The sequence below is a fragment of the Chinchilla lanigera genome, unplaced genomic scaffold (genome assembly GCF_000276665.1).
Source record: "Chinchilla lanigera isolate Chin_1 unplaced genomic scaffold, ChiLan1.0 scaffold00150, whole genome shotgun sequence".
Taxonomy (NCBI): Eukaryota; Metazoa; Chordata; class Mammalia; order Rodentia; family Chinchillidae; genus Chinchilla; species Chinchilla lanigera.
The window spans coordinates 1,328,652-1,346,573 of record NW_004955551.1 but is presented as its reverse complement, the minus strand read 5'-3'; the positions used below and the strand labels follow the sequence as shown (position 1 = coordinate 1,346,573).

The 17,922-nt window shown below is 39.8% G+C and overlaps 1 protein-coding gene across 1 annotated transcript in view; it reads right to left on the bottom strand.

Annotated features, from left to right (window-relative positions):
* Ppapdc1a (phosphatidic acid phosphatase type 2 domain containing 1A) overlaps positions 1-17,922 on the bottom strand; it is a 130,063-nt gene extending 112,141 nt beyond the window's left edge. Inside the window, exon 1 of the mRNA XM_005412174.2 lies at positions 17,779-17,922. Coding sequence (XP_005412231.1) covers positions 17,779-17,834 — 56 coding nt within the window. The 5' untranslated portion in view covers positions 17,835-17,922. The remainder of the gene's footprint in view (positions 1-17,778) is intronic.

Genomic DNA, 17,922 nt, shown 5'->3' with positions numbered 1-17,922 from the left:
CTCTTTGGGTACAAAATACACAGATAATTAATCAAGGCTCATCTTGATGATCTTTATGTTGGCTATTAGCAGGCAGATATTCCAACAATGTATGCTGCAGGAGGGATTCCATTTGTTAAAGGAAGAAACCACAACTGTAATAACTAAGAGGGAAAGTCCTTATGAACAAATGGCTCCTGAAGACTACATTCAGTTAGAGTGACAAGAGGACCACTGGGAGAAGGACCCAGAAAAAAAAATCTTGGTCTAAAATAGGGGCAAGAAAAGAGCAGGGGAGTTTGGAGATGAGCACTCAAAAAATAGAGCAAAAATGGTGACATTTGTAGTGTCACATCCTACTAGCATTTATCATCTGACAACCCTATCTGGTAGGTAGTGTTGTATTTTTATTCGTACTCTTCAGATTCGTAAACTGGGGAAAGAGAGGATAAGGTAACCCAAGGAGAGCTGCATTTGATACCAGACACTCTGGCTCTAGATCCTGAGATCATCACCATGAGACCTGTCTGCATCTAAATACAGATTGGTATGACCAAGATGAGACTCAAGACACAGCACCCCACCCACCTGACACAACAGAGCAATGGCAACAGAAGTCTGCAAGTCAGGGAGGACTGGCTTCCAGTTTCACCTCTGTCACCCACTTGTGAATAACCACAGACAAATGACTGTCATCTCTGAGCTTTAGTTGCCCACCTGTAAAGTAAAAAAAATGAGAACCTCTACACTCCTACTTTGTGGTGGCAATGTAAGGTTTACATGATTTAACTGCACACAAAACATAAGACCCTCATCTAAGCCCAGGTGTGGTGCCATACTCAGGAGGGTGAGGCAGGAGGATCACTAAGAGTTTGAGGCCACCCTGGGCTACAACATGAGTTAGTTTAAGGCCAGCCTGAACTGCATAATGAAAACTTGTCTCAAAAAGACAAAACAAAACCCCTCATCTGGTACAGTGAGTGAAGTAGGAAGAAGGAGGAGGAGAAGGAGGAGGAGAAGGAGGAGGAGAAGGAAGAGGAGGAAGAGGAGGAGGAGGAGGAGGAGAAGAAAGTGGGGGCTGCTTTTCCAGCAGTTGCTATTACTCCCAAAACAGTCCAAAGTGCATGCCCAAACACTGGAGAACTAGTAGGCAAGATTACACAGGGAAGAATACAGTTGCTCCTAGGCAAAGCTTGTCTCTGATTCCTTCTACTGCCTTCTTACTCCCCGCTCTGAGCACTACCATCTTTCCTACCCAAGCCCCCAGCTCCACTGTAGCTCAGAGCTCCTGCTGGCATGTCTACCCACACTGGCAATTTCTCAGAACAGTAAGCCAAGCTGCAGTCTTGTCTCTAAAGGCCTTTCTGTCCACCTGTGGTGCACCCTGGAGCAATGAGGCAGACAGGTAACATTATTCACCTGGCTTCCCAGGGCATGACAGAGTACCCAGAACAGTAGGTGTTAGTGTGTATGTTTAAGGTTGCAGGGGCGAAGTCATGGACATTATCCTAAGTGAGGGGAGTGGACATTCTGCCTCCCATGTCCCAAGACAAAGAACTGAACCAAAGAAAAAAAATGATGTGTCTCCATCCAGATACCTTGCCCAAAGGACAGCTATAGCTAGTTTGATATGAGGGTTCATCTGAATGTTCAAGGTAATCTTTGTAGGAAAAAGCACTTTCAGAAATATCCACTCTGAACTTAAGTTTCATCCCTTTTCCTGATACGTAGAAGAAGCTCCATAGGAAGCCTCAGGCAAGGCAGACCCTGAGAAGGAGAAGATATTGTCTTCAGGCATGGCTAGTCTGTCATCCAGTTCTCTGGGTCTGTGAACACATCATTCATCTGTACCACACAAGCACAATGAAGACACTGAAGTGAACTGTCAGGACTTCCTTTAGGACAAGTGTTGGTTTTTAATAAGTAGCTCTCACAACTCTCACAAAGGCTGTCTAGAGACACAGCTACATTCAAATGATCACAAAAGGATGGGAAAGGACAAGCCCAAGCACTCAGAGCCAAACATTTTTAGGAAGTGACACACTGCAGTCTGACCTTTGAGGGCTGAAAAGCCAAGAAATTGAGATACTAGGCTCAGCTCTGCCACGGAACAACAGGAAATTCTGATGAGGCTCTCAGTTAAGGAAAAAAAGAAAAATTTAAAGGAAAAAGACATGCAAGACAGTCGCTATGGACTTTTCCAGATCAGCCACTGGGTATGATATAATTTACTCTATGGTGCCATCTGGGGGATGTCAGAGTTCCATTTGCTCAGTATGTGTTGATCTCCTACATGGCCATCATTTTACTGAGGTGGTTAGAGTCATTTAATTATCATAAAGCCTCACAACCAGTCCCCTTTCCTTTTTTGCAACCAAACCACATGTAAATTATCCCAACACATAAAACACTCAATTTAAAGCTTTTATGCAAAGAATTGACATCTCATTTATAAACAGTGTGACTCTGGGCAAGTTCTTTAACCTCTCTAAGCCTTGGATTTCACACCTAAAAAACGAAAGAATTATACAATTCCTACTTCATAAAGCCGTTTGAGCATTTAAGTGAGTCTGTGTGAGCATATGTGCACTGCCTTACACACTGCATAGCACACAGAAGTACTCGGTATGCTTGAGTTATTACTGTTCTCCTCTTCCTCTCTCTCCTCCATGTCATCCTCATCTCTAAGCCAAAAAGCACCCCAGATTGGTATTTTCCATAAACAGTAAAATGATCTTTTTTGCAAGAAAAAAAGTAAAACCAAACCATCTCTGTTTCCTATGCATTTTCATAAATTAGACACTAATATTTAAAAGTTCAATTTAATATGTTCTTATTACATGACTAAAGATTCTTTCCTTGGTATACCAGACCAAATTAAGCATACTAAAACCAGGACACAAGTATTTCTGTCAGAAGGATAAACACGATGTTTCTATAAAACTCTGTTATCCATGTTATACCCACTGGTTTCAAGTCATCACAGAAAAGTAAAATCAGAGCTGACTTTCTGAAATTAAGTAGGATTTCAACAGCAATGTGAAGGCATTTTAAAAAAACTCAGAAAACCATAAAATTATTCATAGTGAAAGTAAAAATTGATAGATTTTTAAAATGTAATATTTATATGAAAAATGTAAAGTCTACATCAAAAAGTTTTGAAAATCTTTTTAAAGAGACAGCCTGTCCCTGACTGAACCTAATGTCTCTCTTCCCTTTCAGAACTGGAAAGAATAAAATGTAAGTATAAATCCATCTCCAGACTGAAGAACCTAAAACAATACCAATCAGTAAAGCAGAATAGGAAAGAGAATTATGAAAAAGATCAAACTAATAGGAACAAAAGAATGCGCAATACAATAAAGAAACTTTCCCATAAAAGTTAACTGTAGAGAGAAAACATAAAATTCTGTGTAAAAATTTCCTTCAAATCATTGCTAACTTTGAAATTGCAAGCAGTAGGGCAAGACTCCAAGGAACCCAGTGGGAGTAACAGCTGCAATCTGAAGAGTCAAGCAGAGATTTCAGCAGCTCGCTAGTGCTAGTAGATCAAGTTCTGAGCTGAAATTTCTCCAAGTCAAACTTTCCACTGAAACCTCAATAGGGTCAAATCAGAGGCTAAAAACCACATCCCAGGATTAAGGGATACAACCTAGGATCAAGGGCAAATCCAAAACAGACATGCCCTAACATAGCCTAAAACAAAGGCTCCAAGGATTAACAATTTCTGCCAATAAATTCAGTGCATACAAGAACAAAATTCAATACCTGTGGGGAAAAACAACAATCCAGAATCTCTACGATGCACAATTCACAATGTCCATAAAATAAATTGTTAGACAGGCAAAGGAAATACAAAAATGCTACCCATAATCAGAAAAAAAAAAAAAATCAGACCATAGACCAACTTGACATTGTAATTAGAAGAAAAATGTTTCTGTTTTAAATACATTAAAAGATTAATACAATTAGTAAAAATATGAAAAATATCAACAGAGAAGTCAAAATTTTAAAAACAACCAAATAGAAATTCTGGAAATTAAAAAAATGAACATGTGAGATAAAATATTTATTTTACAGACCTACAGAATAGGTATAGAAGAATAAAAAGTTAGCGAATCCTAAAACAAGCCAATAGAAATTATCTTAAACTGAGCTATAGAGAGGAAAAGATTTAAACATAAATAAAACATAACAGAGCATCTAAGACCTGTGGAATAGCATCAAACTGTCCGATATATTTGTAATCAAAGAGAAAAACAAAAGAATGGGATAAAAAGAATATTAGAAAAAAGGCTTAAGAATACTTAATTACTAAAGACCACAAGCCATAGTTCGAAGAATCTCAATGAAGTCAAGAAAAAAAACACAAATGAGACCAACTCAGATATATTACAGTTAAACTGTTGAAACCAAAACATAAAGTCTTAAGAGCAATCAATGACAATGACACATTACCTTCAGGAAAGCAAAGATACCAGTAACAGATGACTTCTCTTCAGAAACAATGGAATCCACAAGACAATATAAAGAGAGCTCTCAAGTGATGAAACAAAACTGCCAACCTAGACTTCTGTACTTAACAAGAACAAAGGCAAAGGTAAAATAAAGACAATTCCAAGAAAACAAAAGCCAAGAAATTTCACTTGCAGCAAACTAAACAAGATATTAAAGGAAGCTCTTCAGGCTCAAAGGATATAGCACCAAATGGGGAAGAAAAGCAAATCTAAAGGAAGTAATAAAGAGCACTAGAAATGTTAAATATGTGGACAAATATATTTAAGAGCCTTAATTTTTGTAAAAGTACAATCATTTAAATGCTTTACTGGGTTTATATTTGCAAGCAAAATCTAATAATGTAACAAAAGCATGAAGAGAAATCACTGTGTGCTATATCATAAGATTTTTACATTGTACCTGAAATAGTGTGATGGTGATTTACTGATACTGATGAATAAAATTGCATATTATAATCTTTAGAGAAACTACTAAATGTTTAAAGAATTATATTAAAAATTCAAGAAAGCCAATAAAATGGAATATTGACAAATATTTGATTAATCTAAAAGAAGGTAAACAGGAGTGGAAAATAGATGGGACAAATAGAAAACAAAAGAAGATGATAAATTTAAATCAAATCATATCAATAACTGCCTTAACTGTAAGTGGTTTAACAGTCAATTAAATGGCAAAGACTCACCAGACTGATAAAATTAAAAGATACAACTAAATGTTTTTTGCAAGAGATATACATTAAATGTAAAAACACAGATAGTTTGAAAATAAAAAGATGGAAAAAAAATTCCAATGCAGACTTTAAACTCAAGAAAGATAACAGAAATATATTAATGTTAGATAAAGTAGAGTTCAAGATAAGGAACTCCACAAAGAATTTTATGAAAATAAGGTTCAGTTCATCAGAAGGAGATGAAAATGTAAGAACATTAACTAGAAATATAGAAATAGACATAGAACTAATGACATCCAAGTCACTAAAGGACAAACAGAAGAGTAGCAAAAACAGAAAGAAAGAAAGAAAAATTATCATGAGCTATTCAGCTTCAAGCAAAAAAATATTGGAGAAGCATTCTTAGTATATTTTGCACTTCTGTAATGTAATGTAGAAGACTGGGTAATTTACAAAGAACAAGACCTACTGCTTTTAGTTTGAGAGGCAAAGAAGCCCAAGAGTGAAGAGCCTACATGTGGTGGAGGTCTTCGTGCTGCATCATCGCATGGCAGAAGGCAGAAGAGCAAGAGGAAGCATGGGAGAGCAAGGGACCATATGCACAGCGTCAAGCCCTTTTATAGTCTGTATCAATCAATTCATGCTTGGGGGGCAGAGCCCTAGTGACCTGAACATCTCCCATTAGGTCTACGTACACACAACTGCATTGAAAATTAAGTTTCCAACATATGTTTTTAAGGAGACACATTCATATCAGGGAGAAAAACATGAAAATAAAACACCACAAAAAGAAAACACAGAATAGGTTGGAGGCAATAAGATAAAATATTAATTATCTCATCATCGACAATGACAACACGATGTGAAGACTTTATTTTAGTTTAACATAAATAGCATGTCTTCACATTTAAAAAAACAAATTTAGAAGAACACACGTAAGAGCATGATTATAGCAGATGTGAACTGCACAGTTAACTTACCATAATATATTTAGAATTTTGTAACCACCAAACAGAAAGTATTCATTATGTTCAAGCTGTGTAAATTTACAAAAGAATTAAGTATGTGTGTGGCCACATAGAAGATCAAAATCAACTATAAAACATTGAAATCACATGAACCATAATTTTGATTTCAATACAATAAACTATTTCAGGACGACTATCTTCATATTAAAGACTAGGGCTCTGAAATACAGACAGAGAAAGCAACCTACCCAAGTTCATACAACTAGAAATAGCAGAGTAGTGTTTTGAACCCAGGCATTCTTGCTCTCTGTACAGTCACGGCGGGGGTATAGGGCTGAGGAGACTTCCCCTATGCATATCTAATGAGATACAATAATTCTGGACACATGGGTAATGTCATAACCATTGAAGGAATCAATTTAAAAATCATGAAGAAACATGAAATTTTATGATAAAAATGAAAGAATGAGACTACAATAATTAAAATGTTAACTGAGTCAGATCAACTAAGTCAGTTGCAATCTCATAGACATTTGCATCTGATAAGGGTGTTATCAAAAAAATGGCTTGTTTCATAATTAATAAACCATTTGATAAAAAACTAAATCCCCCAACTCACCACATAAGTGAAAAATAACCAATATAGTAGGGAATTAAAAGTAATGAACACAAATGTAAAATACTAAACAATACAAAAGAATATTTCTGTTTTAGATGAGAAAAGACTAAGTAGGACTATAGTGAAACTGAAATAATAAAAGAAAAGAATGGCAGATTTTAACTACTTAAAAATTAAAGCATGTACACGCTAACAGAAATCACAAAGAAACTTAAAAGCCAACCATAAATGTGGAGGAAATATTTTCAGTATGTGAAAGAAATGATATCTACATATCATTTTATATATATTTCATTTTATATATATATATCATCTATATATAAATTAATATCTATAATAATCGCTGTACATCAGTAAGACCAATTCAAAGGTCCACTAGCAGCAAGGCAAAAGGAAAAGACACGCATTTTATTGAAGAAATATCAATGGCCAATACACATGTGGAAGGTGCTCAACATTAAATAGACAAAAATGAAAAGGAAAGCAAAAGTATAAAAACATTAACATCCAGCACTGGCAAAACAGACACCCCCATATACTGTTAGTGAAATGTAAATATAAGCAGTATAACTTGCTAAGCAAACAATTTATCAGTGTCCAAAAAAATCATATATATATATAATATAGATATATATTACATATATAATATAGATATATATTTTATATATATATATATATATATATATACACACACACACACACAGCATTAATCCTGATATGTTAACTTCTTTGGATTAAGAAACACATAGTAGACTAGTAAAGCACACTTCTGAGTGTTTCTCAGCGGATCATGGCAGCATGGCCTTGCGTACTATACAGAGACCCCCACTCATTCCTCTCTGGCACTGTTCCCCTGCTCGGCCCTCCAGGTGTCTGGAACTAAGCAGCTTTGCTCTGCCACATCCTTCCATCATGTTGTTTTTGCCTTGGAGTCTGCCTACCATGTACTGAATCTTCTGAAACTGTGAGCTAAATTCAACCCTTTCTCTTTTAGGTTATGGGTGTCAGGTATTGTATCTCAGCAATGGGAAAGCTAATACACATGTGGACTTTGACCTGGAAAATTAATTGTATGTAAAAGTTTGCCAGGAAGCAATAATTAAACAATTTATGCACAATTATAATGCTGTATGTTGTAGCAAAAATGAAAATATCTTAAAATTCCTTGAATAGAATAACATAATGGAAAACCACACAGCCAGTAAAAAGAATCAAGTAGATCTATATAGATAGGAATTAATTCCAATATATACTAACCAACTTTATACTAAAAATCTGTTCTTCGTTTTTTCAATTGTATAAAAATATGTACTTAAAAGTTTAGCAAGTGAAAGGAATGTAATTAGTAGAGAAGGGTGAGGGATTCAAGGAGTTTTACACTTTTGGTATTTCTTTAATTTTATAAATCTTCTATAATCTTTAGAGTTTTTTCTTTATATGAGGAGAAATATTCATTTCACATTCTCCTTTATATAATCCTTTCTAAAATTTACTCAAAGCAGACATACTTCAAGTACTTATTATTCTGAGATATATTTTGTATAGTGTTTCGTTCATTTTTATCATAAAATTTCATATTTCTTCATGAGTTTTAAAATGATTCCTTCAATGGTTATGACATTACCCATGTGTCCAGAATTTTTGAAACTGCCTTGAAGTATTGACCATATGAGTTTTAATTAATTTATTTTTTCTGCAAACATATTTGCAATACTTTGTAGGGGAAATATAGCAATAAAAATTTTTAGAAAGGAGGATTTTTTAAACTCTTACTTCAGTGCCTCAATGTATTTTTTCCAGAACTCTTAAGTCAAAGGAAGGAACAATTTTATGGCCACTTATGCACTGCAACATTGCTCTTCCAAAAGGCTATGCCCATTCACGATCCCATCAGCAGCATCTGATAACCCGTTTCAACATAAACTTGCATATTCTGAGTGCTAATCTTTACTCTGTGATTTCTCCAAATACTTTAATTGAAATAAAATATAGAAATGTTGATTTTTGATACATTATTGCCTTAAATATTTCCGAATCAGTAATAGAAGTATCATCCAGTGCCCAATCCAAAGATATTTCATTCACTTCTCTAGTTTTCTTTAACAGTAACCATCGTATTAATTTTTTCTGGTTGTGTATAAAAGTAGGAAATATTTGATATAAAACACTAACCAGCATGAAGAAGAGAAAAAATATATATATTATATAATCCCATCATTATGGAATGAAAAAAATGTCATTAAGATTTTGTTGTGGGTCTTTACAGACATTTTTTCTTACAGATAAAATGATAAATTGAATATATTACATTGCCACATTACATGTGCACTTATGTAGCCATTTTATCACTTAGCAACAGTTGACAAACGTCAACTGATAAATGACCACATAACTAATTTTAAAGGCTGCACACACTTTCACTGGAGCACGTAAAAAGTTTGCACTAACCTATACTCAGTGCTATTATTTTATTCAGGGGTATATCTTGCATTTCCACAGATATCACATACTTAAAGTTGGATTCATTATTTGTTTTGTTACCTCCCTATTCATATCCATTGCCAATTTTTCTATTGAAGTTCTCTTCCTATTTCTTCTTGATTGATAGGAGCTTTCTAACTATGAGGCATAATTTCATGTAAAGGAGGACAATATCACCTCCTGATGGAGCTGTAGAGATTCAGTCATCCTAGTTCAAAGTTAAGGTTTTAAAGATTTCCACCTCCACCTCCTACCCTTCCTATAACCAAGGTAGAGGTACAAATCAATTATATATGTATATATACCCAATGTGTGTATATGTGTGTGTGTGTATATATATAAAATGTATACATATCAATGTATACATATATCAATGTATAGATATGTATTATTAATTTATCAATGATTTCTCAAGCAATTGTTCACAATGCCTTCCCCAAAGTTTCTAGAGCCCAGTCTGAGGTGCAGTTCTGTTCTGCAGTCCTGAAAGAGGCCCTTTTCCTATTATAGTTTCACTGGGATATTAGGCATCTTTTAATTGACTGTTTTTCCCGCTTCAGACATTGGAAGAAAAGGAGATAGAAGAATGAAAAGAAACTGGCTCAAACATACTATATACCATCTTTATATGAAAAACCCATCACACATTACATTACCTCGTCTTTACAGCTCCCTCATAGAAGGTGAGCTTGTGTCCCTACTTTATAAATGAAGAAACCAGAGTGCACCCTTACATCCACAGAGTCAGGATTGAACTCTTCATCCACCATGCCACATTGCCCACTCTTCTATAAATGGTGACCCACTCTAGGCTTCTTTGTGTCACCTCCCAGGCCCCTCACATGCTGTGTGCAAGGCAGCTGCTCAAGAGGTGGAGATTAATGCAATGTGAAGACTAGATCATTGCGTTCAGTGAAATGTTTCTTTAAAAGCTTCTGGTCAATAACCTTGCAGTTACACTACAAGGTATATATACACAACATAAATTACAAATATGTGCAGCAAAATAATAACAGCAGCCTTACACTAAATCACCAAAACCAATAAATAATCCAGATATACCTACACATAAAATGGATAGGTAAATAGGGATGCAGTTGTACCGTGGAATGAATGCTCTGTAGCAATGGGAATGAGAAAGTTATAACTGGCCATGACAACACATAGGAACTTTCAAAACATACTGAGCCAAAATACACAAAAGCACACATGCGCACACACATGCTATAATTTCATTCTATATAGAGCTCAAAAATAGTGTTAGAAGTTAGGGTAGTGGTGACCTTCAGGTGGTAGAGGTGGGTTTGGCAGGTGGAGGCTGTCTTGGGTAGTGGTACCATTATGAATAGAGCATTTTTCTTTGTGTATATTATTTTTAGGTTAAACTAAATGAAATTTACAGTTTTGTAGTCTAAAATAGTCAAATATCAGCAACTTCATATGGTTCAAACTAATATTTCAATAAAAACATGTTTTTTAAAAAACGCTTTGGTGGGGCTGGGGATTTAGCTCAGTGGCAAAAGCGCCTGCCTGGCATGCGCAAGGTTGTGAGTTCGGTTCCCGGTACCGGAGAAAAACCAAATAAATAAATAAATAAAATAAAAAACGCTTTGGTAAGACAGAAAGAAATAGCTACTACTGACTGGCAGACTGCTAGCTTTCTGGAAACCAACCTAAATGCTCCTGAAGCATATATGCCTGCCCCTCTTCTTTGCTCCTTTGTCTTTAGCAGAGACAGAATAGCAGCTAGGCCTTGGTTTTTGTGGAACAATGTGTGATGAAGCTCCCTCTGAACTCCCCTGTGCCAGCTCCTCTCACCTGCCTCTCCCTCATCCCAGGCATTTCAGAGCTCCCCTAACACCTGCCTAGCTTCTGGTTAATGCATCAGGACGTGCCGACTTGCAGGGGTCTCGTCTGAATTCGCTTTCTCACTGCAAAGCAGTGATTCTAATTCATCCACGCAGCACATCAAGATGACATTTTTAAAAGAAGCAATATTACTAAGATAATTTTCATATTTATAAACACTATCCCAGAAAAATAGAAGTACTCAGCTTTTACAAGCCTCCTGTGACTCAAAAAAGGCATAATCTTTATAACTAATTGAGATAACTGTAGCCACAAGTTCTGAAACTAATGATCTCCTTTCGTCGTGTTATAAGCATTTATCTCCCTGTGGGCAAAGATCATCAATTCTCAGAATTCTAGGTACAGCAACTCATTTTACAGTGGCAAATAATATCTCAAACAGAAGAGGGTTCTATTTATCAAAGAGGCAAATATCTTCCCAGGAAGGAGAGAAAAAGAGCTCAGAGACACCTGAGCCTTCATACATGGATCTGATGGAGAGATCTCCCTAGACCTACTTCGAACTAACCTCTGTGGGGAAAAAACAGACTTTAAAGTCAACCAGAGGAACAGAGCATTTTCTTTACATGTTATCTAACCCAGCTATGATGATAATGTTTTTGATCCAGTGTCCTGCAATCACTGTTGTAAAAGGTCAGAAATTTAAGTCATCATTAAATCCTGACAACCTGAAGCCAAAGGCCATGATCATAACTACTGTGCTATAATGCCATTCGCAGACACTACATATATGTGATAGGGATCATCAAGAGTGGGAAGAAGACACCTAATTGTGTATACTGTGGCACTAATAGCACCTTATCTAAAAAAGTTCTGTAAGATGAGTATTATCTTACTTTCCCACATAAAGAAACTGAGAATGAGAGATTTTAAGCAACTTGCTGATTAGTGGCAAAGCCAAAATTCAAACATGGATCTGGCTAGCATTAAAATTAGACTACTCTTTTGTTATACTACTTTGCTTCAAACAACTCATTTGACAATTGTCACTAGAGAGTAAGCAAAATTATTACAGGTGTATTAGTCAGAATAGACTTATGCTATAGTAGCCAACTATCCATACATCTCAGTCAACACAGAGTTTCCTTCTTCCTCACCAGGGTCACTTCCAGCTGCATGACCATCCAGGGACACCATCCTGACCCCTCCCTTCTGGAGCTCGGCCATGTCAGCATGGCACTCCCTGCTGTAATGAGGGGGATTGATGCTGCCTCAACATAGCGATGATATCTGTCACTCCACCCATGTTCCCCTGACCAGAGCACATCATCTGGCCTCCTTTTATCCCATGGCAGGAACTGAGGAGGTCAGGAAGTTTGGCTTCATGGTCAGAAAGGGTGGAAGAACCAGAGAAGGCCCTCAAATGACTGTAGAGTCTATATTAGTAGTTTCCAAACCTAGAGGATGGAAGGATTGCCTGATAAAAATGTATATTCCAGGCTCCTTTCTTAATTTGATTCAGCTGAATATCAACATATCAACAACATGTGGACTGACAGCCAGGTAATTCTGATTAGGTGATCAGCAGACCACCCTCTAAGTAGCTTTGTTCTAGACTGATGCAAAAGACTCAGAGTTCTAAGAAAACTATCATCAGAATTCAGGTCAGGTGACACTAGCCATGCTCGTGGCAAGGCCAAGCGTGGAATAAAGGAAAACAGAACATAAAGATGCGTCCTAGTCCCCAGAGTGCAGCAGCTGACAGTCCAGGGCAAAGCATGGATTCAACTGACCACAACGCACAACATAGTAAAAGACAAACTCTCAGGGAGCAGTGAAGCGGTGGTGGCCATAGAGTTGTTTGCTGTCATCACAAAAGTGAAAGGGCATGCATGGCGAAGGAGTGGTCCCTTTCCACCACTGGGCAAATATCTGACTATAACGCTCTTTGTTTCAAATCTCTAGAGCCTCTCAGTTATTGTATAACTCAGCAGGGGACTTCAGCCTCTCACATTCTCATCCAAGACTCCATTCTTAGTATACCCATCCTAAACTCACAGTCCGAGACCACACCTAGTAGGGCTGATCCACATCCAAAATGTGCTTCTGGGTCTTTTCTCTGTAGGAATGTCCTTGTTCTCAGGCCACGCACCCCCGGCACTCGATGGTCAAGACTCAGGTAAGACATTACCTCTGGGCAGCCTTGTCCTTCTCATCCCTTCCAAGGTTAATTATCCCTCCCTTTCAGTACAATCAAATACTTTGTTCCAACTAATACAACTGTTTTAGCCTGGAATAATACTCTAGGAGCAATACTAGACTGAACTCTTAAGAGCAATAATAACAGGGCTGTTAGTGTCAATATTTCAAATGTCAACCAACCTCTAGTGCCCTCAAGCAGGTCATTTGGACAAGTTAAGGCACCAAGTTTCCCTGTGTCTGGTTAGAGTTACACCAACCAAAGTTTCCTAATGAAGGGGAAAGAGAAAAATACTGCATATGCAGGTACCTGAAAGGTGTCAAATAAAGATCTGGCAAATGGATGGGTGATAAAAGAGAAATGTTGGAAGGCAAAAGTTTCAAATTCAGCTATTACATTGGAGGGGGAGAATGTACATAGTGGCCCACTCTGCGCTTGTTTAGCTGGCCAGTAAGCTCATTGGAGGCCGCGTGGTCTTTCTTCTCTCATCCCCAGTACCTGGCAGAGATTTCTTCTATAGGCAAAGCAAGATGCAGGACTGATTTGAGATGAGACAGACACCACTACCTGAGCATCCCAGAATCTGAAGCGGATTCATACTCTGTGGAACATTACAGACAGGGAGCATCAGGAGCCATAGGGAGGAAAGAAAGGAAGGAACCTAGAGACAGAAGGACAGAGGCGTGTAGGTGACTCAGGCTGACAAGTGGCAGGCGGACACCTTTGCCCCAGCCAACCATTTCATGGCTGTTGTCTTTCCAGGGCCTTTCTATATTGCTGTGAAGACAGGACTTTCCAAACTACGTCCAATGGCCATCTAACTTCTTTCCAGCAATTTACACATTGACTATATCGTGCCTCCGATTCTCTAGCAGGACCAAGTCCTATCTTCTAGTGAGTTTGAACCATCCCCCTTCATTTCTGAAGTGTCAACCTAAGATTAAATTTTAGAGATAGAATGATATTTGTCCTCACATATTACTTTACGCCACCTACACCTGCTTCCCTAAAGTAACAGGTAACAGAAGAGACTTGCTCATAGGATGTGTTCACTTTTGTGAAGCACGGCAGTGGACACCTTCTAACTCCATGGCTCATGACTTTGGGGTAGAGGATCTATTGCCTGTTTACACCCACATTAGGCTTCTACCTAGCTGAACAAGCAGGCAGGTCACTCAGTCTTTCTGAAACTCAGCTTCTTTACCTGTAAATTGGGGGTAATGCTGTATCCACACCTCAGAGTGAGATGAGGCTTCAAAGAGAAATCATGTAGCATGCACTGTGCACACATAAGCCCTCAACTGACCAATGCTGGCTGCATTTTTCCTGAAGCGAGGTGACGAGATTCAGACTATGTAGCTTCAGCATCTGAACTGAAATCTCACAGCTGCTTCTCAGCTCTGTAACTGGGGCAGCTTCTTAATCTATTGTGCTTCAGTTTCTTCAACCCATGCGAAAGATGTATCAACATACTCCCTCATCAGGTAAATGGCATTTGTGACAGTCTTCATTACTGCCTGATGTGTAGTAAGCCCTCAATAAACAAGAAGCGTGTTACAGGTGATAGCAATAAAGGTAAATAGTATACTAGAAATAATACACCACTGGGCTGTGGACCAACAGCTAAGTACTGGTGAGCATGATCCAGCTCCACCTTTCACATTTGTGAAAGCACTCTTCAAATCCCTGCTGGGGTCTTAGGTAGCAGCAGACAGAAGGAACCCCTCCTTGCTGCTCTTCCCTATTTTGCCCAGTCCCTAAGTCAGAGCAATAGGGCCCCAAGCCCACAAGCTTCAGAACACTACACACAGCCTCAAAGCCACACGTTGTACTTTTACTTTTCCCAAACTCTGGGTAAGCAGTTCATTTTTTCTTAGGGTAAACTTTATACGCCAGGCCTGGTTTGCATTGTTCTTTGCTACTTTTCTTCCCAGCTATTTGAGGATCTTAGGCAGGGCTGTCCAAAAGGCTCCCAGCAAAAACTCCATCCCTGTTACCTATGGAGCCCAAACACATTTCACTAGGTCTAACTTGGAATCTAAAGAGAGCGTGAGAGCTAGGTGCAGTGGGATCCCTGCTCCCCAGTAGGGCAAATGTAGTCAGAAAACAAGCACATGTACCGGTGAGGTTTCTTAGGAGCATGAATTTGCTGAAGTGAGATACACTTCCCTCTCACAAAACTAGGCTCTCATCCTGGGAAATACGGATAACATGCCAAGCCAAAACAGGTGATGAATTACATCAACTGCACTGGGCCCTATAGCAGAGAAATCAGACTCAGCTTACCCAAATGGGCTTCACAATTCTCCCCTAGCTGGGCAGACCATCATTTTCACACGCAGAATTGCACAGAACCCACCAATTTCTGTCAGCGCTCCAGCACTGGCAAAAGAAACAATAAAACTTTCCCCCAAAGCCAGCCTCTGCCAAGCCACCAAACACTTATCTGAGAAAACAAGAGGTCAACTGCGTCTGTGTTCTTAGGGTCTCCTGGAAATTGCTATCTGCCGGATAAGAGCATCAGAGCATCTAAGACTCATCCCCCATGGGGGGTTTGCATCGGTGCCGAAGCCGGTCTTTACAGAAAAGACAGCCACAAGTTGACATTTCCAATTTGATATGAAACATGTAATCATCCAAAAATTCCTGACACCCATTTGTGTCCAACTGGGGGAAATGATAGCAGATCACACATTAGGTAATATAAGGGGGAACTCTGGAACAAAAAGAATGTAAAATGCCACTCTGATTTTACGTAACATCCTTAGTGGAAGCCAGAAGCACATAAACAATAATTACTAAGTTTTCAAATTCCCTGCATAGACCACTGTCTGTTTGTAAATATCTCATAAACACTTGTGGGGTGTGTTTGAAGGGAAAGTTGAAAATGATATAAATATTTTACATTTTACTACACCATTTTTAAAATAAGAATTCCCTGCAGCAGTAGAAGAAGGTAGACCAAGAGCCGACTTCACTTTCAGAATTTCCACACAAGCATTCACCCAACAGATGTTAAATTCTGCTGTGCCCTGGACACTATTTTATCATTTCTATCACACAATAATTTAATGAGGCTTTAGCCTATCTGCCAACTAGAGACTGTCCCCATCTGACTACACTACAATCAGTAGGTTTAATGTTTATTCCAAAGGTAGAGAAATACAGTAAGAGAAGGAAGAAGTGTTTCGTTTTTCCAAATGTATCGGGACCCAGATGAAGTTCTCAGTCCTTCTTCTCAGTGAATAACACTAGTGTTCAGTCAGAAGGCGGGAGAGGGGGGCTTGCCTGCATCTGGGGGAGCTCACGGCCTTTTCTGATGGTGTGAATAACCACTCTGGATGAATCGAATCCCTCGCAAAGAAACACATGCAAAAAAGGGCATTTCTTTCCATTTGTACACCCTGGGCTGCAAGAACAGAAGTCATCTTTGACACAGCACACCTGCCGTGGATGAATCCGGTTAGGGGCAGAAATCCCGAGAGGGGCCTCCTATTTGTGTAAGTGCAGTTTTTATCCAAAAAGTGGTAACCAGAAAGTTCATGCAACTTGAATGTTTAAAATGAGAAGAGTCACGGGCAGAGGGACAGAAAGAAGTGGGCCTGCAAAAAGAGTGCAGATGTGGGTGCAGATGAGGGATGGGAGGGTGCAGAGTGAGCTCCTCTGGGCTTTGTTCTTAAAACAGAGACCGGACACCTCCTTTCCACTTGGGCTCTGGAGGCTGATGTCCATTCCCGGGGCAGCTAAGGGGAAAACTCAAACATCTCCCAAGGAATCCGCGTCAGTGCCCCGCTCCCTTTTCGAAATTGCTGATCCCAGGTGCCAGCTGCTGGGAGACCCCAAGGCATTTGGCTGCCTCCCGGAAGGGCTTTTGCCCGCACCTGAAGCAGACATTCACTCTAAACGGAGCTTTTTAGCCCACACTGGGGCTGAGGTCCCTGAGTGGTTGAGCTTCCTTGGCAACAGTTTTCCAGCCGGAGAAGTACTGCAAATGCCTCCCGGGGAAACGTTCAGCAGGACCGTGGGCGTGGGAGTCAGGGACACTGAAGGAGACTCAGCCGGCCCTGGACAAGGCTGGGGGTGGGGTGGGACAGGAGATGGGACCAAGAGCAAAGACCGCCAGAGTCGGCCTGAAAGATCTCACGGAGGGAGAAACTTCCCCGAGGGCGCAAGTCAGGATGCCGTCCTGGCCACGGGAGCAGCCCCAGTTCCCGGAACAGGACAGGTGGTGTGGGGCCGAAGAAAGGCGCCTGCGGGGAGATCAGCGCGGCAGACCCGGCGCACAGCGCGGCCGGGCCCAGAAGGTCCAGCTTTGGCCCTGCTTCGCAAGGGTCGCTCTGTGTCGAGGGTCCCAGGAAGCGGAGGAGGAGGGTCTCTCTGGTCCCCTAGGGCACATTCCTGCCACCAGGCGAGGAGGGGACCCCCGCCCAGGCCTGGGAGGGAGGCAGCGGCGCAAACAAAGTTGGGGCGCAGAAAGACTCTGTCGGTGGGTCCCCGCGTCGGTGCGCCCCGCCCGCCGAGCGCCACTACTTACACGAAGACCCCGAAGAGCAGGGCTCGCACCCCGATCTCGATGGCCAGCTCTCGCATGGTGCGGCCGGAGCAGCTCCCGCAGCGGCGGCCGGTGCTCTCCGCGGCTCCCGCGGCTCCTCCGGCGCGGCTGCCAGACCCTGGGCGG